General features: G+C 41.7%; 1 protein-coding gene across 1 annotated transcript in view; it reads right to left on the bottom strand.

The window, feature by feature from the left end:
* Positions 1–10749: 10749 nt before the first annotated feature.
* IPO5 (importin 5) overlaps positions 10750–21605 on the bottom strand; it is a 41143-nt gene continuing 30287 nt past the window's right edge. Inside the window, exons 18-26 of the mRNA XM_045978155.1 lie at positions 20314–20410; positions 19018–19190; positions 17479–17590; positions 17337–17392; positions 16237–16359; positions 14687–14906; positions 13667–13895; positions 11534–11675; positions 10750–10895 (exon numbers count right to left, since the gene is read on the bottom strand). Of these exons, the coding sequence (XP_045834111.1) occupies positions 10809–10895; positions 11534–11675; positions 13667–13895; positions 14687–14906; positions 16237–16359; positions 17337–17392; positions 17479–17590; positions 19018–19190; positions 20314–20410 (1239 nt within the window). The 3' untranslated portion in view covers positions 10750–10808. The remainder of the gene's footprint in view (positions 10896–11533; positions 11676–13666; positions 13896–14686; positions 14907–16236; positions 16360–17336; positions 17393–17478; positions 17591–19017; positions 19191–20313; positions 20411–21605) is intronic.

The following is a 21605-nucleotide window of genomic DNA, read 5'->3' as shown; positions in this document are numbered from 1 at the left end:
TCATTCCATATAAATTTTAGAATTGGATTGTCTATATCTGCAAAAAATATCTTGCTGAAATTTTCATAGGAACTATGTTGAATCTACAGATATTTTGGGGTGAACTTATATCTTTCCTATAGCGAATCTTTCAATTCATTAGTACCTAACACCTCTCCATTTACTTAGATTCTCTTTTACTTATTTAGACCACATGTTGTGATTTTCAGCATACAGATCCTATCCTGTTTTTTTTTTACATTTCTTTTTTTTAACCATTTTATTTATTTTTTTCAGCGTAACAGTATTCATTGTTTTTTTTTTAATTTTTTTTTCTTTTTTACAGATTGAGAGAGAGAGAGAGAGAGAGATTACAAGTAGGCAGAGCAGCAGCCAGAGAGGGGAGGAAGCAGGCTCCCTGCCAAGCAGAGAGCCCGATACGGGGCTCGATCCCAGGACCCTGAGATCATGACCTGAGCTGAAGGCAGAGGCTTAACCCACTGAGCCACCCAGGCGCCCCAGTATTCATTGTTTTTGCACCACACCCAGTGCTCCATGCAAAACGTGCCCTCCGTATTACCCACCACCTCTTCCCCCAACCTCCCACCCCTGACCCTTCAAAACCCTCAGGTTGTTTTTCAGAGTCCATAGTCTCTTATGGTTCGAGATCCTATCCTGTTTTGCACGGCAAAGGACCCTGTTAGGATGAAAGTTAAGTTCTTGGCCAGGAAGAGTATTTGCAAATCCCATGTCTCACAAAGATCTTAACACCTGTGATATACAAGGAGCTCTCAAAACTCGTGAGTAAAAGAAACCAGACAAATTACAAATTACAATCCAATGTAACTTGGGCAAAACATATAAATGGATGTTTCACCAAACAGGAGCGTGAATGGCAAATAAGCACACGAAAAAAGATGTTCGACGTCATTAGCCACGTCATAGTTTAGTCACACAAGCTTGGATCGTGCACAAACGTTAATAAATTGAGTGTTCATGCTGACGGCTTGTATGGGAGAATTAGATGCGTTCATGTTGGCCACTGATGACAAAGGATAGAATCGAACAAATACAGTGTCAGGTCAAAATGGTGTGTTTTTAACCACATAGAAAGGCTATTGTTTTCTCCAGAGGTATATGCCAAATTTATAACAATATAAAAAGTATTCACCGGTACATTATATTATACGGTACATATATTCCTTTTCAAAAATGTGTTAAGTACATAGAGCTAGTTTAATCTGTTTTTTAGGGCAGCAGATGCTAATTTTCATATTTTCTAATATTTATCCTCAATGATCCCCTTAATCCTACAATGCTATTATTTTGATCATAAAACTCTTGTGGTTTCTCCAACTTCTTCTGACTTATTTGTTTAACCATATTGTACCAGGCCACAATTCCTTTTTTTATTTTAAAGATTTTATTTATTTATTTGACAGACAGAGATCACAAGTAGGCAGGAGACAGGCAGAGAGAGAGGAATGGAAGCAGGCTCCCTGCCGAGCAGAAAGCTGGACGCCGGGCTCGATCCTAGAACCCTGGGATTGTGACCTGAGCGGAAGGCAGAGTCCAGGCCAAAATTCTAATGGGAATGGACAGAACCTGTGATCTAAACATTACTTTAAAGGGTGCCTGGGTGGCTCAGTCAGTTAAGCATCTGCCTTCAGCTCAGGTCCTGGTCCCAGGGTACTGGGATCGAGTCCACTGGGATCGAGTCCACACTGGGCTCCCTGCTCAGCAGGGGGTCTGCTTCTCTCTCTTCTCCTGCCTTTCCCCCACTGCTCGTGCTGTCTCCCTCTGTCTCTGTGTCTCTCAAATAAATAAAATCTTTTCAACCCCCCCAAAACCCCACATTCCTTTAGAGAATAATACTAGTACATTTTCCAAATCCCACCACTTAATAATCAGTGTATGTGCGATTCAAATAGCAATGAATTATTTGCCATATATTTATTGAAGGTCAAATAATTACTTGGCATTTATCATGCACTTACTATATGGAAAGGGTTTTTAAGAAATCCTCCAATGTGGAAAATTTTCAAAATAATTTTGCATAAGTAGCAGCTCGGGCCTCAAGCTTTACCAAGTTTATGTTGTTAATCAGGATGTTGGGATTATTTGTCCCAACAGTGAAGAGGGACCAGAAAAGATGATGCACTCCAAATGCACTGACAATGAGCTCAGGAGAGGACTATTCCACCAGAGAATTACCTGCTATCCCTTTGGCCCCAAGTGCTCGAATTATTCACATTAGCCTGTATTTCTTGCCTATTTATGCTCTGCAGTCAAATGCTCTACCACTGAGCTATACCCCCCTATTTATGCTCTGAAAGTTGGCCATGGAAAGATGAAAGTAGAATTCTGATGCCACGGGAAATGGCAGCCATCCGGTATACCTGCTGTCTGAAGCGAAGAAAAGGCCTCACGTTGAGGTATTTCTAATAGAATTGGTATATTCTTTTTTTATTTTTTCAAAGATTTTATTCATTTATTTTATTTTAGAGAAAAGGGGGGGGGGGGAGCATGAGGGAGTACAAGGATGGGGGAGGGAAGAGAGAGCGAGAAGCAGGCTTCCCACTGAGCAAGGATCCCACCCAGGTACCTGATCCCGGGACCCTGAGATCATGACCTGAGGCGAAGGCAGACACTTCACTGACTGAGCCACTCTGGCGGCCCTGGAATTGGTAGTTGCTTTAGAAACAGCCTCAAATACGATAGTATTTCTCCTCCAAGATGATGCAACTCAGAGTCCTTGCTGTTTTAACTTCTGAAGTCATGATGTTCCTCTGCTGCCCCCTCAAGGTTCTCAGATTTTTCTTTAGAAAGACAAATTTTTAAATAACCAAAAACACCGCCCAAAATAGAATATAAAAATCACCCGTAAGCTGCTCATAAGGCAAACTGATAATCTCAATTATTAAAAACCGGTGATATTACCTTTCACACACTTACTTCGTGGGGTGGCTATTTACTTCCTACTCGCACCTTTCAGGATGATGATCCTTTAAGATACATAATTACAAGATATTTTTGCATACATTTTAAGGTTAAAGAGCAAAACCTTTTTATGGATATTTAATATCTTAAGTTTTAGGATATCCACAGTACAAATGAGTCACAAATTCCAATTTGATTATTTTTTACTGTGTCCACCATCAACCTATCAACTCCGTTTTTTTCCTGAGATAAAAGAATTTTCCAGAATTGTACTAGGCGTGAAGGCCCTGGGGTTGGGCAGAGGGGGCGGGTGGGGGCGTGGGCGGGCCCACTGTGCACCTGTGACTTCCCAGCGCCGTGTGCGCCTGACCTCACTTAGGACCCTGCCAAGTAGGTCTTTATTTTCCCACCTCCCAGTTAGCAGACTTGACATCCACGAGCCAAGTACATTTTCCAAATCCCCCCACCTAATAAACAAGTGCGATTCAAATACCTCCAAAGTCCCCATTCTTTCCCGGACGGCATGGTAGTCCTGCGAGAAAACACGCATCCGTTCCCTCTTTCACTTAGGCTCTGGCTTTCCATCCATGCCTCCTTTCGAGCAGTTCACGGAGCACCTGCTTTTCGGGGGCTGCCAAGATAAGAGCTGAAATCCCTCCGGTCTGGAAGGCTGCACGACAGCGTAAATGCACGTCATACTACCTGACTGCACCCTTTACAAAATGGCTCAGATGGTAACTTGGATGTATTTCTGTGATTTTACCTCAACTAAAAAAAAAAAAAACAAAATTAGAAAAAAAAAAAAAAAGAGACAGAATAAAATACCGGCGGTGTAGAGATGTTGGGAGGCTGAAAGAGGAAGAAAGGGGATACTGAAATGTTGGTACTTTCAGAAATGAGCCATGCATGGTGCCTGGGGCAGGGGTAAGTGAGATGTTACTGCTCCGAGAAACAGGTGGCTGCCCAGGTCCGGCCAGAACCGGAGCTCAGGGGGTGCTGCGGCCCGACCCCCCGAGGCTGGGGTGGGAAGCTCCAGGTTCTTTAGAAGCCTCCTGCTACTCAGGGGTGCTGCTGAGGCTGGGAACAGGAGAATGTCCCTTCTCCTCTCCCTGCCCCATCTCCTACTGGGGCCTCCCATCTGTAGGATCCAAACAGAGGCCAGCTGGCCAGGGAGTCCGGCAAAGGCACAGGGGCCAAGTCCCAGGCGCAGTGTGGAAGAGCACAGCGAGTGGACCAGTGGAGCTTGGAGCCAAGAGACTGGACTGGAGGGACCAGTACAACTGGTGAATTCGCAGCTTGGATGTTCTGTTAGGTAATAGGGTAGTAATGGGAAGTTTCCTGATAGGGAGGATACTGTGGTATTTACAGGCATGTCCTTATTCTTAGGAAATGCATGCTCGAATATTAAGGAATATTAAGGTGGTGAGTCTGGAGAAAGGGTATATGGGAGTTCCTTGTGCTATTTCTTACGCTTACCTGTGAATTTGAAACTGTTTTGAAATAAAAAATTTAAAAACCCCAAGTCTGTACGGTTCTTTAGTTTTTGGTTCATGCTTCCAAGCGTCTGTTGGCCAACATTAAGCAAAACTCTCGCCGAGTTTTGTATGTCTAACCTGACAAGAGTACTCCGTGCGTCACACTTCTCATCACTACCAACAAAACGTGTCGATCCTGTAGGACTGCGCTGTGAGCCTTGGTCAAGAAAAAGCATCTCATAGAGTACACTTCAATCATGAGTACCATCTGCATGATTTTTGTTGTACCCTCACAGCAACTGCACCTCTATTTACATTGTAATTTAAAAAATCAACTCACCCGGGCGCCTGGGTAACTCAGTTGGTTCAGCGTCTGCCTTTGGCTCAGGTCGTGATCCTAGGGTCCTGGGATCGAGCCCCCTATCAGCAGGGAGCCTACTTCTCTCTCTCCCTCTGCCTCTTCCCCAGCTTGTGCTCTCAGCACTCTCCCTCTCTCAAATAAATATTAAAAAAAAAAAAAAATCAACTCACTTTTTAAAGCACTTTAAAATTTTAAATTGTTACCCCAAACGAAAAATTGGTATTTGCTATAAATAGCAGGCAACCACAAAAATAAACACATTAAACACAGAACTCTGATATTAAATTTTTAAAAAATGAAATGAAATGCTAGCAAAGGTCATTATTTTATGAAAATGCATACTTGAAAATATGTTCCCTAATGGGAATGAGACTTTCTATGCCAATTTAGTAATAAAAGGCTATTTAGCCTGATGCCGCTTAGTTTAAAATGAAATGAGGTTCTAAATCAATATGATGATCTAGTTTTAACAATTTGATGAGAACCAGTACTGAGCATATCCATTTAAAAGGCAAAAATGTTTAACCTCCATCTTTAATAGAGCTGGTTCTTGATAATTCCTGGCCAAAAAGAAGTAAATTTTATTCCAAAAAGCCATTTGAATATTTATCACGCTGGAAGGATACATACGAAGAGATAATTTTCCGTCTGTGGAAGATGTTTAAAAAATATTTCTCAGACCATTTAGTAGGTTGGAACTTAAAATTCATTGCAGGAACACAGACCTTGAGCGGGCCAATTTCAAAGATTTCTTTCACAGCAGAGGCATTTAGACACAAAAAATTTAGGTTAGGTTAATCACTGTTGCCTTATTAAAAACAAACAAACCCGAACGTCTGGTTAGAGTTCAGGCTAGGTTAACTAGGCAGGTGGGTACTTTCTCAGAAAGTGTTGTTTTTTAAGAAATACATTTAAAAAATATTTAGTACTCTGTATAGCCAACATGGAACTCTCTTAAACTCAACCCTGAGATGAAAAGTTGCACACTCTAAGACAGCCCGTCACCCCTTAGAACAGTTTTTAACACAACTCCTGTCCATCAGAAAGACACAGAGGCTTTTCAACAGGAATGCTAATTTCCTTCCAGAAGGGCGTTATGAATTATACAGAGCAAAAATGTTCTGTTGGGGCCAAGTCTATGAACTTTTCTTTCACAAGGAAAGCTGAGAGGGGCTAGCTGAGGCATGAGAGTGAAGAGAGACTTTTCCCTAAATAATGTTTTATAAATCTTGAATTTTGAACCAGGTACAGGTGGCCCTCTGTGTAAAACGTTACATAATTAAAAAAAAAGACTTGGCAGAATTTGAGCCTCTTCTCAAAATACCCACGTACGAACTGAGGAAGAGAGCATTCCTTACTTCTCTATTGCCATCTGTTTCAGAAAATATGTCACGGATATTTTCATAAGTAATTAAAATATTTCCACTTAAGTGTTCAGGTGAGTTCCAGAGCGGAAAGCTCAGATTATCAGGAGGTTTTCAATCTTGGTGGGTCTGGGAATGTTTGAATGGGGATTGGTCCCAGGGCCTGAATGGAGCTGTCCCAGTAAGGCCGCTACCCTGAGCCCCCTGGCACTTGGGTTACATCATTCCATCAAACCGTCACCAGCACTCCCCACCACACACAGATCAGAGGAAGCCTTTGGAGCATCCAAGAGAAACTCTTTGGAAATAATGCTGTCTATTCTAGTTAACTCAGGTAAAGGCCGGGTTTGCAAAGGTTTGCAGAGAAAACAGGCCCAGGCAAGAAACCAGTGGTCTAGTACACCCACGTGGAATGGGGCTGGAGAGAAACAGGCCCTGACCCGGCACATCTAAGCAGTTTTCAAAAGAGCAGGAAGTCTGTGGGGCCAGGGCTCCCTTCCAGGAAGGGAGTTGGGACTGCTGGGAGCTTGGGGAGGCAGGGTTCTGGGGGTCTGTGGACTGGAGTCAGATGGCAAGGTGGAACCAGACCCCCTGGCCAGCCCCCGCCCTTGCAGGCCTCTGAAACTGGCCTCTGCACTAGGAACGCAAGCAGCTTTGGGGTGATCGGGGCCCCTGAAGGCTGAAGCAGGGCTTCACACTATCTCTGGTGACAGACCCTGAGGCTTCCATCTCGGGAGGGGAGCAAGGGGTGATCTCCATTGTGAAACCAGAAAGCCCCCCTTAGTATCTCCAAATGCAGTCTTCATCGAACCTCAGAATCCTTCCTACTGTCATTCAGGAGTCGCTGCTCTTCAAAATGGTTGTAATTTCAATCCATTGTAATGTCTCCACGTTAGTGTTGCTATTTTATATTCTTACTCTCTACTCACTTTTTTAAAAGATTTGACATAGAGTACAAACAAGGGGAGCAACAGAGGGTGAGGGAGAAGCAGGCTTCCTGCCGAGCAGGGAGATGGAGGCGGGATTCGATCCTCCATCAATCAGGCTCCCTGCTCAGCAGGAAGCCTGTTTCTCCCTCTCCCACTCCTTCTGCTTGTGTTCCCTCTGTCAAATAAATAAAATCTTAAACAAACAAACAAAAAACCCCAACAAACCAACCAAAAAACCACCAGCTACAATGTGAGCTTCTGGTCTTATGGCTTATTGATCATTTATTTATTTTATTTTATTTATTATTATTTTTTTAAATATTTTGTTTATTTGACAGAGAGAAATGACGACTAGGCAGAGAGGCAGGCAGAGAGAGAGGAGGAAGCAGGCTCCCTGTGGAGCAGAGAGCCCGATGCAGGGCTCGATCCCAGGACCCTGGGATCATGACCCGAGCTGAAGGCAGAGGCCCTAACCCACTGAGCCACTCAGGCGCCCCTGATCATTTATTTATTATAAATGGTAACCTTTTCTCGAGACCCAATTCAAGAACACTAAAAATTGGTATGTTGCATTTTTCTTAAAATCTTTAATAATAAACTTGAAAAATTATTAAGATTTAAAAAAAAATTTATTCAAGAGAGCACCCATGAGAGCACGAGCAGGGGGGAGGGTCAGGAGGAGGGCAGGGAATCTCCTCCTCTGCCTGCTGCTACCCCCTAATCACTGGCACTAATCTTTTTTTAAAAGAACTTTTTGTGGGGTTTTGCATAACCACCATACACATCGCACTGCTTTTGGATTCATTTTTTTATAAAGTAAAAATTGAGCTATAATTTAAGTGTCACATTCAAATAAAAGCAGTAAGTAAAACAAGGTCAAATACTGTCTAGTAAATGAGTGTTGGGATCATAGGGCTGTGTAAACGGGCGGGGGGGGGCAGTCTAGTGCAGGATGGTCTTAGAGTTACCCCCGCCCTGTGCTTCAGAAGTTCAAGAATTGGAAGTAAAAAGCCAAGCCCACTCCTTGCAGGTCATCCACTCTCCAACAGCGCTACTCAGAACGCTTGGAGCAAAGGGAAATGAAAGATGGCAGGTTTGGGCCATCGCTCCTTTGAGGCAAAGAGGGATACAAGGTGCCAAGTGATTTCTATGGAACAAGACAAGAGCCAAAAAATGGGTTGGAACTTCATAGAATGAAGCCATACTAAGTAAAACATTTAGCGAGCCCCTTAAGTCTTTCAAACTGCTTAATGGGACATCATTCAAGACTAGATCATAAAACTGTAATGCTCCCACCACTATAAATATGCACCCCCCTTATTTATTATGAGACCAGGTGCATCAAGAATGTTTATTTGCTTATGTATTTAGTGATGGTTCTGTTAGTCAAACTACAACTCCAGAGTCATGATAAAGTCGCCTTCCCATTACAGAAGTGTCAAATTAGCTTTAAGACAATTTACTTTTCTTTAAATTTACAGCATTAAAAAAATACTCCAAATGAGTTCTACTACAAATTTCTAACACTTGTGCACGTAACTTAACCCTTTGTTACAAAATACCCAGAAAATGTAAGAGCCACACACGATTTCCTCCCAGAAATAGCTTGGATTCATAAATATATCATTACTGGTGGACATACAAGGCCACTAGGCAACTAAATTTGGTACAAAAGGAAAAAACATGAACTTCCATCTTGTGTAGACAAAATGAGGTATTAAAAATGTTTCCCCAGAAAATTCCAAAGCATATTACAGTGAGCTATGAGCCCTGGATTGCAGGATCACATCACATTAACAGCCTTGAATACCAACCTTCCCCAACGGATTCAATGTCAATGACATGTTTCTCTACGTCTCTCCAGAAGGGTGGATTTGCACCCCTCTACTTCCTTCAGGGATCTTACCGACTTCACGCGTCCATCTTCTGACTTTCCCATTAATGCTTAACCAGAAGCTACGAAGTCTCGTACCTGAACATGCTTAGAACGGAGCTCCACAGACACGAGATTCTCCGAAAACGTGCAGCCATCCTGCGACCACATGTCCATCTGAACTTAAAAGTGTGCCACATTCTTAAACATGTTTTCAAGTGTGGTAATAATTTAGATTAAAAGCAAAAGTGAATCTGCCATTGGCATCAGTACATGAACTGGCTTTTCACACTTTATTCTATGTAAGAAAGCACAAAGGAGTTGTCTTGACACGTTCTACTCCCCCAGGAACGCAGGGTATAGTAGAGCTCCAAACATTGCCCCCGACACACCACCGATCAGTGGCGGAGGTGCCCGCTGAAAGCAATGCCTGCGCTGCTGAAGTCACTCAGGGCTGTCTGCCAGAGACTGAAGCTGTTGTGCTGAAAACTGAAAATATATTTGAAGGGTAGCTGCTACCAAGTGAACCATCTAAGATAATTCATTCTTTCTATTCCATTTCAGATTTTGTTTTAATAAAGTAATGCAAATCACTTAAAGAAAAAATCTTTAATTTTAAATTCTGATCTATGCATAAAATTCATTTCTTTTTATCACGGTTAAATTTAGTACAAACTTTAAAAACACTGAAGTTTCAACAGAAATCTGTTAAGATCCCTTAGAAAAATTACGTAAAGAAACAATAGCAAGTCATTTACTGGTATGAGGTTAACACACAAAGAAAAAAAATTCACACATTTAACGAATTTACCAGTAAATAATTGTAGGCATAATATTTATCATAAAATTAAAAGTTTGAAAGTTGTGTGTGGCTCCATTATCAATTACAATTTGCAGTGAAAATACTAAGCCAAATCTTTTTTTTTTTTAATCTACCAGGACAATCCTAATTTAAAAAAAACTCTTGGTTGAAATTTGCAAACCTTAAAAGGATACCGATTGTGAAGGAATAGGCATATAACTTAGTTTAAATTAAAGTAGAAGATGGTAAAAACTAGATGCTTTAATTAATGTTCCAACTGCACAAGGAAAATATTAGGGAAAAAAGAAAACATTCAAAGCCATAGTTACTGCTCTAAAAAAAAATTAGCTTATTCTTGTATCAAAAACATGAAATGAATCAAAGCCAGACAGTACTGAATTTTTCCACAAACTTCTTTTGTATTTCAATGTTGTTTATTGAGGAGTGAATGAGAGACCACTGCCAGACATGCCAACGACACTTCACGTTCAAGGGCTGGAAGCTGAAAAGCTTTCCGAATTGAGTCACTGCATAAGCCTTTTGGGAAAAAACTGAAAGTGACATCAAATATGACATCTTCATGCTTGTTTTTGTCTTCAGCTTTTTTTTTCTTTTTTTCAATTTTTAGATCTACTGGTTTGTTGGGTAGAAGGCTTCTTTCTACCCTACAAAGAGACTCACACTCCAATTAATAAAATTAACACTAGGTGTATAGCAAATTGCTTTAACAGACATCTACGCTGAGTCACTGATCTTAAAGCTGTTTTGTCTTAAATTTCCTTTGTCTAATGAGAGAACTTCACTTCACTTCCCTTTCACGTTCACACGGGTGGCGTATACCAGTAGAAAAATACTCTTCAGTGCTACTGTAGGGCTTACGGGGAACCTCTTCTGTGGTACGAGAACCCGTTCAAACACCACTCTGAAACCCAGTGCTTCTCTTCCCGCTGGTGTGGCCTCGCAGAAGAGCGGCCTACGCAACACAACTCTACCGCTCTCTTTGCTCAAAAACAAAACAAAGAAACCTAAACAAAAGGGTAAACGTTTATTCGGAGTTAGTTTTCTGGTGGTGAGATTAAGGCCCTTCAAGCAGAGTTCAGGAGCTCCTGTATGGCGGCCTGCTGCTCGGGGCTGAGCTGTGCTATGCACTCGGTCCACAGTCCTCCCGAAGTCTAGGAAAAAACAGTTTCAGAAATTTAGGTTCAGTAAAATGGTCATTCAGAAGCACTGTACTAACCATCATTAGGTAGACTGTAATAATGCCAAATAGTTTCTTTCAAGGTAGAGCAGTTCCATGAGTATCCTTATAAAAGCAAGAAATCTGTTCATATCTTTACAGTTCACTTCACTTACACTAAGTTTTCTTCATTTAGTCTGATCTGATAAACCTATACTTGGTAGAGGACACTGTCAAGTAAACAACACGTAAGAATTGGGGAGCATAAATCATTTAAAAGACTCTGGTAGATGACAGCTTACTTACTATTCAAATCTCATCTTTTTTTTCTTCAGACAATGCAAAAAAAAAACCAACTACATGAGTATGTGCTAAGCACCAACTGGAAGGTTCAAAATGTCTCAAGTTTAGGACAAATGTTTTAGTGCTAATAAAAAAAAATGAGAACATACAGGCTATATATTAAGTTATTTGAGCCTTGGAGATGAGAGAATATAAAAATGAAATTGGGTACCTATTTCTTTCTAATACAGAAAAAAGGAAAGAAAAAAAAAAAAGCCCCCAAACCAAAACCAAAACACGTCTCAAAAACGATTTTATTGCCTCTTCCACAATTTCAGCAAACCAGCTTACCTGTACTTGACGAACTACATTAGCCAGACGTTTGGCACAAGGATCTTCATGTTTAATTGCCTCATGCATTTCTCCTTCTGCAATTATACTGAATATTTTGGGCAGATTGGTATTGTTTGGGCCGAGAACGATGGGGTGATTACTGACCAAAGAGAAGAAAGCCATTATAAGACAATTATAAGGCGAAATCACTCAAGCACTCATACTTTCCCCTACATCCTTCCTCCAACATAGAATTTTGTTACACAATTTTGTTATAAGATGATTATGCATTCACTAAAGTCCTATTCAGTGGGAGGAAAACCAGCTTATTTTATTTATTAGCTCTTCAGTGTCTTCCCATGTAAATCAGGAAAAATACTTGGCTCATTTCTTAGATTTGTTTTAAGGGGCAAGGAACAGAATGTTCTAAGTGTTTTATAAATAATTTGTGACTTAGTTAAAGAAAAAAAGAGCTATTACTAAGAATAACAGTTTCTTTTTTTTTTTTTAAAGATTTTATTTTTATTTATTTGACAGACAGAGATCACAAGTAGGGAGAGAGGCAGGCAGAGAGAGAGAGAGGAGGAAGCAGGCTCCCTGCCAAGCAGAGAGCCCGATGCAGGGCTCTATCCCAGGACCCTGGGATCATGACCTGAGCAAAAGGCAGAGGCTTTAACCCACTGAGCCACCCAGGCGCCCCAAGAATAACAGTTTCTTAACACTATTTTTATTTATATATGGCAAAATGGTTTCCAAATAAATTTGGAATTTAAAAGGATTTAGGAGCATTTCAAGAGTATGTTGGGAAATAAACTTTACGCAAGTTTAACAGAAAGAAACATGATAGTGAACTTAACTAGAATTCTAGCCTTTCATTAAGAAATTACAGAACAGTCATTTCCAAGGGAGCTGATCCAAGAGCGTGATGGAGAACTGGTGGTTTCGGAGGCAGGAGCAGATAAGGAGTGTACAGTCCCCAGGACGGCTATCACATCCCCTAATGACAGTTCTCCGTGGGAACACTCAAACAAACATTTGTGTGAACAAGAACTTAAAAAGGCATGAAGGAATATGTCCACTGGCCTATTTCTACAAATTCTAGGAAAGGAGTGGTTGCAGTCCTTAGAGTTATACATGAATAAAAGCAGTAATTAACAGCGACAGAGCCTGTATCTGATTAATATTTGGAAGACAGACACCAAAGAACATGCCCTGGATTTGACAGCTTCCATGGCCTCCAGGTTGTTGCAATTCTTAGATACACTCACGAACACAAAATGGCATCAATAATGCCAGAGCCTAGGGCCAGATCTTGATTACTTGTTTGGAATACTTTCCTTACACCACTGATTCTTGAATTCTGCATCTCGCCCCCACCCCCCGTGCCAAATACAAGAATTTTAGAGGATCAAATAATGGCACTATCAACATTCTTCAATCTCATTCTACTAATATGTGATATATGTCAATTACACCTTAGTAAAGCTGAAATTTAAAAAAAATCTAAAGCAGGGCGCCCCGGTGGCATCTGCCTCCAGCTCAGGTCACAATCCCAGGGTCCTGGGATTGAGTCCCGCACTGGGCTCCTTGCTCAGCAGGGAGCCCACTTCTCCCCCTGCTTGTGCTCTCTCTGTGAAATAAGTAAGTATCTTAAAAAATGAAAATCTAGGGGCGCCTGGGTGGCTCAGTGGATTGGGCCGCTGCCTTCGGCTTAGGTCATGATCTCGGGGTCCTGGGATCGAGCCCCGCATCGGGCTCTCTGCTCTGCAGGGAGCCTGCTTCCTCCCCTCTCTCTGCCTACTTGTGATCTCTCTCTCTGTCAAATAAATAAATAAAATCTTTAAAAAAAAAAAAAAAAAGAAACTCTAAAGCCAAATAAACAAAAAACCTAGATAAATGGGGAGGGTGACAATATTAAAAGGAAACCTTCTTATAACATTATATTCTACAATGCCTCAACGGCGGAATTTAATTCCATAAAGAGTAAGTCAAAATTAGATCTAACTGTAAGGCAGCATTAACTGTGATAAGGCTTAACATGATTTATAAAGACAACATTATTAGAAACCTATACGTCTAAGGGCTGTTCACAGGAAACACTGTTTTATAGAAAGAGGAAGAAAATAAGGTCTAATTTGTCCTTTTTCTTACCTTTCAATCAAATCACACAGATAATTAAAAGTCTGAACAGCTTCTTCTTTATCTTCATGTAGTGGAAGCCAGGACAACCAGTGTGGCAGGACTTCCTCAACGCTCACACAGTCAGGCTTGAACTTCATAATCTTCCCTACTGCTGAGATGCAGTTCTCTGTAGCATTGACATTTTCTTTGGTCTTAGAATCGGCAGACTGAATAACTCTTACCAGCAGCGGAAGTGCTTCTGAAATAGGCAATTGCAAGAAGGTCAGTTAAAACCTCACATTTCATGCCAAGATTTCTTTTTTTATCTATGGCCCCATTATCGATGACAGTGAAGAATTAGTAAGGTGTAAGGCATGTTTTCTCGTTTTGGCCGCAGAACCAGACCCAGTGAGGAAAGGCAGGCTGCCCCAACCAGGAGCACCAGCACTCACTCTACTGAAGGAGACCCTATGAGGTCAGGTCAGGAGGCTCCAGATTTACACTTCTGACCACTTACTTCAGCTTTTAAAAGCCTCCAGCTATATTCCTGTGCTACCCCTACAGGGATCCCAATAGGTCTGGAAAGTCCTATGCTCGGGGTGCCTGGGTGGCTCAGTGAGTTAAGTGTCTGACTTTGGCGGAGATCATGATCTCAGGGTCCCGGGATCAAGCCCCCTCATCGGGTTCTGTGCTCAGTGCGGAGTTTGCTTCTCCCTCTCCCTCTGCTCCCTGCCCCCCTGCTCATGTGTGCTCTCACTCTCTCAAATTGATAGAATCTTAAAAAAAAAAAAAAAGTCCTCTCCTACAGCTGGGGTGTAAACCCCAAACCCGAAATGAACTGCGCTCTGGAGGACGCAGTGGAGAGGCTCAGATTCCACTCAGACTTCATTTCCATTTCCAGAACAAAGAGGTCAATTCATATGCACCAAAGGTGACAAGTTTGAGAAAGGGAAGGAGAATACAGCAAAAATAGCGATATAATGTTTGGGGGCATGGAAGAGAACGAGGAAGTGACAAAAAGAATGCCTGGAACCAAACAAATGAAAGTACCTGTACAAAAAGGACGGTAGTTATCTCCACCATACTGTGCCATGACTCCCAAGCCATATGCAGCTGCTTGCCTGACTTCCGGGCTGTTGTCACATACATACTGGAGCATCGGCCTTAAGAAATATTCTGCATATTTAAATGAGGCTGGACTACAGTGTTCTATGACATCATCAAAGATGCACAATCCCCACTGTCTGTCTGGCCATGGTCTATGTGGACACTATAAAAGAGAGAATCTTTTAAGCTTTGAATACCGGAGTATATAAAGAATGTAAACAAAACAAAACACTATTGACTATCAGCTCACATAGATATTCCTGACACAGGCAATGAAACACAACACAGTAATAATCATTTCTTGTGAATAACAATCTTCAACTTACAACAGAGATTTAATGAACTACAAGTTTAAAAGACCTGGCGAGATTTTTCTATAGAATCTCACAATCTGACATTAGCACATACCAGGAAGAACCAGCAGCAGCAACAACTTATGTACATTTGCTTCATAAAAAAGATAATGATAATGCTGTCTTTAAGAAACAACAAGAAAGGGATGGGGCGCCTGCGTGGCTCAGTGGGTTAAGCCTCTGACTTCGGCTCAGGTCATGGTCCCAGCGTCCTGGGATCGAGCCCCGCATTGGGCTCTCTGCTCGGCGGGGAACCTGCTTCCCCCTCTCCCTCTCTGCCTACTTGTAATAACTGTCCGTCAAATGGATAAATAAAACCTTAAAAAAAAAAAAAAAAAAAAAAAGAAACAACAAGAAAGGGACGCCTGGGTGGCTCGGTTGGTTAAGCCTCTGCCTTCGGCTCAGGTCCTGATCCCAGCGTCGTGGGATTGAGTCCCACATTGGGCTCTCTGCTCAGCAGGGAGCCTGCTTCTCCCTCTGCCTGCTGCTCCCCCTGCTTGTGTTCACTCACTCTCTCACTCTTGCTCTCTTTCTGACAAATGAATAAATAAAATCTTTAAAACAAAAACAAAACAGCAACAAGAAAAGCTGTGAACAGGTTTTAACTTTACGTGCCCACTCAACAGGCTAAGTCACATGAGCCTAAACTTTTCAAAAAACGTGCTGCACTACTAAACACAAAGCAGAAGTAAAAGCCGAAGCAAGACAAACTTCTACTGACTGCTCTTCACGCATATTTTAAAAACTGAATACATAAGGCCATCATCCACAATGTATGATTGCTGGTTGTGCGTAACAAGGATTTTAACTGAATCCTCCAGGGTCCGCCAAAAAAAGTAATGATTTTGTTAATTTAGCAGGGCACACATAACCTCAAATAATGAAAAGTCATTTGTAGGCTCCTGGAATGCACTGTAATTTAACTGAACTATGGAAAACCTAATTAGCAAACCTTGGGCATGTATTAAATGAGAAAATATCAAGGGCAATGCAATAAACTTGACAGAATTAAAGATGTACTCTGGAAGCTCTCTATGATTTCTAAGGTCCATTTTAACCTAAAAGTGTGTTTTCAAATGCTGCACTGAAAACATCCCAGACAACTATCTAAAATAACTATTAGAGAGAGGCAACACTTACAATTAGGTTGACAATTAACGGAAGCAGCTGTTCAAACCACGGTAACACCTTTTCCTTGTAGCTACTGAATATTGAGTGTAAAATGTCTGACACTTTGGTCAGAATATAAACATCATTATCATCCTAAAAACAAAAACAAAAAACAAAAATACACACAACATCCATATGCATTAAAAAGTTATCTCCACTATGACAGTTACATTTATTTAAAAAAATTTAAGATGCGTAGAAAATTCAATTTGTCATCATTTTCTTAAGGGCACAGTAAGACTCTAGAGCCTGCGGGTGGCGTCTCCTACCTGCCCAGAAAGAGAAGGTGTGGGCAAGTACTATGCTTATTCCAAAGAGTTTTCCTGAAATGTACTTAAGTTTCAAAATTCTGAGACAGGGTGTTTTTACTTCAGTACTCTTTTTTGTTTTCTGCAAGAATGTTTCTAACCTGGGAGTTGACTGGCGGAGCCGTGGGTTCAGTTACTCAGCATGTGAGCACCCTGCACAGCAAGGGGCTGACTGGTCCACCAGGATGGCTACTGGCCGCACTCTGGGGGCCCTGAACACACAGTGCAAATAGATTTCATGGCATCAGGTAATTCGATGAGGAGAGAACTGAGCAACAAGCTGAAGACGACTTACGTCAACCACTCTGTGTTATCTGTGATAAAATCTGTATTATTCTGTGGTCCAGGAGAAAAACAACTGATGTTACAACAAGATCGAGCCTTCAGCCCCAGACCGTCAACAGGGTGTGGCTTTAGATAGTCATTCAACACATGGATCTGAGCTCACTCTTCTTTAAAGTGCTAAAAGCACCAAATAAAAAGTTGTTCAGGAGTACGGAAAAGAACTACCCGGGGAACTTCCGAGCGCTGCTATGTGTTAGGTGCTGCCGCGAGAAGTCCCCCCAGCGGCCCAACCACAGTCAGCTAACTTCAATTACTTCTTCTCTACGTTAGTAAGTGCAACACATGTCAGATTCTTCTGCTAAAAATTACTGATAATCACCATCAGAATGACAAGTCAGATGACTGACAAACTTAAGCATCTGAAATCATCTGGATGCGAACGATCGTGCGCATCAGGCTCTGGAGGGAGCGATTTACCTCATCTTGCAGCGACTCTTCCACCTGCTCGTCATAGTCTTCATCTTGTCTTTTAACTAAAACACACCCAAATAAATGTCTTTGTAAATGGTGCCAAAATGGTCAAGGATTACATTCAGAAATAAAAGCATGGAAGACTTACCTTGCCGCAGTTCTTGATTTTTAAAATGCTCTTCGAGTTTAGCTTTCAATATTCCTCCCAATTCTTCAAAATGTTCATTATTAAGGCATCCGTCTCCCATGACTTCAATGCACTACAATGAAATTGGGTCAAGAAAGCAAGCCATGGGGGGCGCCTGGGTGGCTCAGTGGGTTAAAGCCTCTGCCTTCGGCTCGGGTCATGATCCCAGAGTCCTGGGATCGAGCCCCACATCAGGCTCTCTGCTCTGCAGGGAGCCTGCTTCCTCCTCTCTCTCTGCCTGCCTCTCTGCCTAGTTGTGATTTCTCTCTGTCAAATAAATAAAAAATATTTAAAAAAAAAAAAAAAAAAAAAAAGAAAGCAAGCCATGGGATTTAAGGGTTTTAGAGTCACTAGTTAAATTCCACTAAGAATCACACATGAAAAGGGGCGCCTCGGTGGCTCAGCTGTTAGACATCTGCCTTCGGCTCAGGTCACGATCCCAGGGTGCTGGGATTGAACCCCACATTGGGCCCCCTGCTCGGCGGGAAGCTGGCTTCTTCCTCTCCCACTCCTCCTGCTTGCGTTCCCTCTTTCGCTGTCTGTCAAATAAATAAAATCTTAAAAAAAAAAAAAGAATCACGTGGGAGCCTGAGGAAAATTCACTAAGCCTGTACCCTAGAAGACTAATGATTGACTGAGTAGATAATGTTTGGGGTGTGTGTGGGTGTGGGTGTGTGTGTTACAATGACAGTACTTCAAGGAAAAGAACTTAAACAATGTTTTTATAAGAAGCAGATCCTGAGCAGGTCTTAAATGCCAGGCATCACTGCTAGGTGCTGAGGTCTCCAAGATGGAGCAGAGCACCCAGCCTCTAGGGAGCTCAATCAGCACTCAGACTCTGCACAGACCAGTTCGAGAAAAACGGCAAGCGTGTGCTGGGAGGGCAGGCACTACAGCTGGGGGAGAGGATACGTGCAAAGGCCCAGCAGCATGCATTCTTTGGAAAAACAGAAGTAAATTCAAACTGCAGGAGTGTAAATGGGGACAATTAAAGATGACGAACAACTTTCAAAACGAAGTGTGAAGCAGGCCATGGAGCTGACCAAGAAATACAGGAAGGGAGTGACAAGTAACGAGCAAGTTCATGTTTGAGAAAAGCAGAATCAACTGAGAGGGAGAGAAAGGACAGAGACTTCTGGAACAGACCAAGTAAGGCTATCTCAGCACAAAGGCACAGGCAGTGTGAACAGCAGAGGAATATAGCAGAGAATAGGACCAAGTAGGTGTGGGCTAGAAGTGACCCAAGATTCTGCAGCTGGATTATTAGGTAAATAAGGGTGGAAACTAACCAAGACTAGACTATAAAAGCGGTTACTTGAAGAAAAAAAAAAAACCCAAAAACCAAACACAAACAAAACAAAAAAAGTGTTAAACTAAAAAAGAGGATTAAACATTTCCACTAAATACTGTTATAGCACAAAAAGATTCAATTTTATTTATTTAGCTAGACTAATAAATGAACACACACCTTTTATGTGTTTTTAAAAGAAAAATACTTACTTTTGCAAAAGAATGCATGATTTCTGAGAGGACATCTGAATCTGGTTCTGTGCCAATGGCCTTGATTAGAGCATCACACATAAAATGCCACATCTGTGTGAGATACTCAGGACCACGAACTCTCGCACATTCCAGGAGAAGAGGCATGGATTCTGCTGCTGCCACTCGAACACGTTTTATTGTTAAGGAAACGTAATCACTATTCTTAGATACACTTAGTGTAATCGCTATCCTCAAAAGATGGTTCTATCACTTTGCTTATATAAACATTAAAGTGCTCACTGAGCACCAGGTAACCTGTTTATCCCAGACTGCTACCCAGGAGCTTGTGGTAAGCAGAACATGCGTACAAACCAGACATCTCCCTACCCGTATGACTTATCTCCCATCTTTTCCGTCATCTACAATACAGCAGCAGTAAGTCTCAAATGTGGAAGGATCTGGGATCCTTAGAGCCTATCTAGAGATGTTCCTACCCAAAACTTTAGGCAATATAGGTTTTTAATAAATGCAACCAAAGCTATGATTCTCCCAGGAAAACTAATGAGGATCTTCTGTCAGAGCCTTCTCAGTTTTCATTGAAGATTAATTGCCCCTCCCTATCTAATATGATTTGTAAAAGAAGGTTCAGAGGGAGACTTCCTCTTAAAAAGACTTCTTTGTCCTCTGGCGTCATGTTAAGTGTCTGTTGGGCAAAAGCTGTCATCTGTAAAGGATGCCACAGCAAAGGGGCCCTAGAGTCAGGCAAATCTCGGTTTGGGTCTGGACTCAAAACACTGTTGGGCTGTCCTTTTTTTAAAATCCATCTATGAAATTTGTGTGTGTGTGTGTAAAGGCCATAAAATGTTTCTATATGTATGAATTATTATTATCACATTGGAAAGATTTATATCAAATGTTTCTCCCCAATGTACAACCATACAAAATTCTCAGTGAGTCTCTAACCTATTAAGAAAGGTCTTAAGTTTCTTAACATCAACCAAAGATATTTGAGAAAAGGAGCAATTATATATATAACCACAAACATTTGCTTATAAAATATTAATCCTTAAAACCTGTCAGAGGTTCATAGAAAAAGCTGTCAACTAGAAGTCAGATCTAACATTTTCTCTTTCATGTTTTTGGCCCAAACAAAAACCATGAAACTAAAGCACATGCAAAAAAAACGAAGTTTTCCTACACTTAGTGCAAATAGTAAGAGTGATGTAGGCTGCAGTTAACACAAAGTCTAATACTTGACCAAGCTACAACTGAACTAATACTAGAAAGGTTTTGCGTTCAAAAATTGTAGGATATCATCGTGGAAATAAAATTTCAGTAGAGGGACCATCAGTTTGACAACCTGTTCAGTATATTCCACAAAGCCTTCCTTCAACTCTTTAGCATAGCAAACCTGAAAACAAAATATCAGAAATCAAGATCCATGTTAGTTTTTAGGTGTTAATACTTATTAAATAGCAGAATCGTAAGGACCACAGAATGCTGTATCCTGACTAGAAATGTGTTCAAAGCTGCATGCAGTGGGTGCCTGGGAGGCTCAGTTCGTTAAGCGTCCCATGCCCGATTTCGGCTCAGGTCATGACCTCAGGGTCCTGAAATCAGGCCCTGTGTCAGGCTCTGTGTTCAGCGTGGAGTCCCACCGAGAGGCCCTCTTCTCCTCCCCCTGCTCACTCTCTCTATCTCTCAAATAAATAAACGAACAATATCTTAAGAAAAAAAAAGCAGCATGCAGGACTGTGAAGGGTTTTTGGAAAACACAAATATAAATGTAGAAAAGAACTGTGAAGTGGGAAGGGGCTGTGGCGTGACTGCGGTATACACTGTCCTTTAAACACCACTCGTTTGAACTCTTGTGCATGGGAGAATTTTGCAAAAGTTTCAGCACTGTGAGAAATGTCAAACAAAATATATCAATTAGGGAAAATAATTTAAAAAGATAAGGGGCACCTGGAGGCTCAGCTGGTTAAGCCACTGCTTTCAGCTCAGGTCATGATCTCAGGGTCCTGGGACTGAGCCCCACATTGGGCTCCCTGCTCGGTAGGGAGTCTGCTTACCCCTCTTCCGCTGCCCCTCCCCGTCTGTGCGGGTGCGAGTGCTCTCAAATAAATTAAAAAAATTTGGGGGAAAAAAAAAAGATATAGGGGGGCCTGGGTGGCTCAGTCAGCTCAGAGTCTGACTCGATTCCAGGGTCCTGAGCTAGAACCCTGTGTCGGACTATCAGCTAAGTGTTGAGCTCGCTTAAGATTCTCTCTCCCTCCCTTTGCCCCTCCTCCACGCTCATCCTCTCACGCTACAATGTAATTGTGGCATATCATTTATTTTGTTAATCTGCAAACAGGCTTATGTTATCTTGTATTTTTTAAAGTAATTATTTCAGGGCGTCTGGGCGGCTCATTCAGTTGAGCTTCCAGCTCCTGGTTTCAGCTCAGGTCACCCCCACTTCAGGATCTGTGCTCAGTGAGGAGTCTGCTTGAGTAGTCTCTCTCTCTCAAATAATCAATCTTAAAAAAGAAATTATTTCAGCACTGAAACAGAAAAACAGTGCTGTCTGCTTATTTATTTATTTAGAGACAGAGCACCTGTTATCG

The sequence above is a fragment of the Meles meles genome, chromosome 14, assembly GCF_922984935.1.
Source record: "Meles meles chromosome 14, mMelMel3.1 paternal haplotype, whole genome shotgun sequence".
NCBI classification, from domain to species: Eukaryota; Metazoa; Chordata; class Mammalia; order Carnivora; family Mustelidae; genus Meles; species Meles meles.
This window is presented reverse-complemented; position numbering and strand designations above follow the sequence as displayed.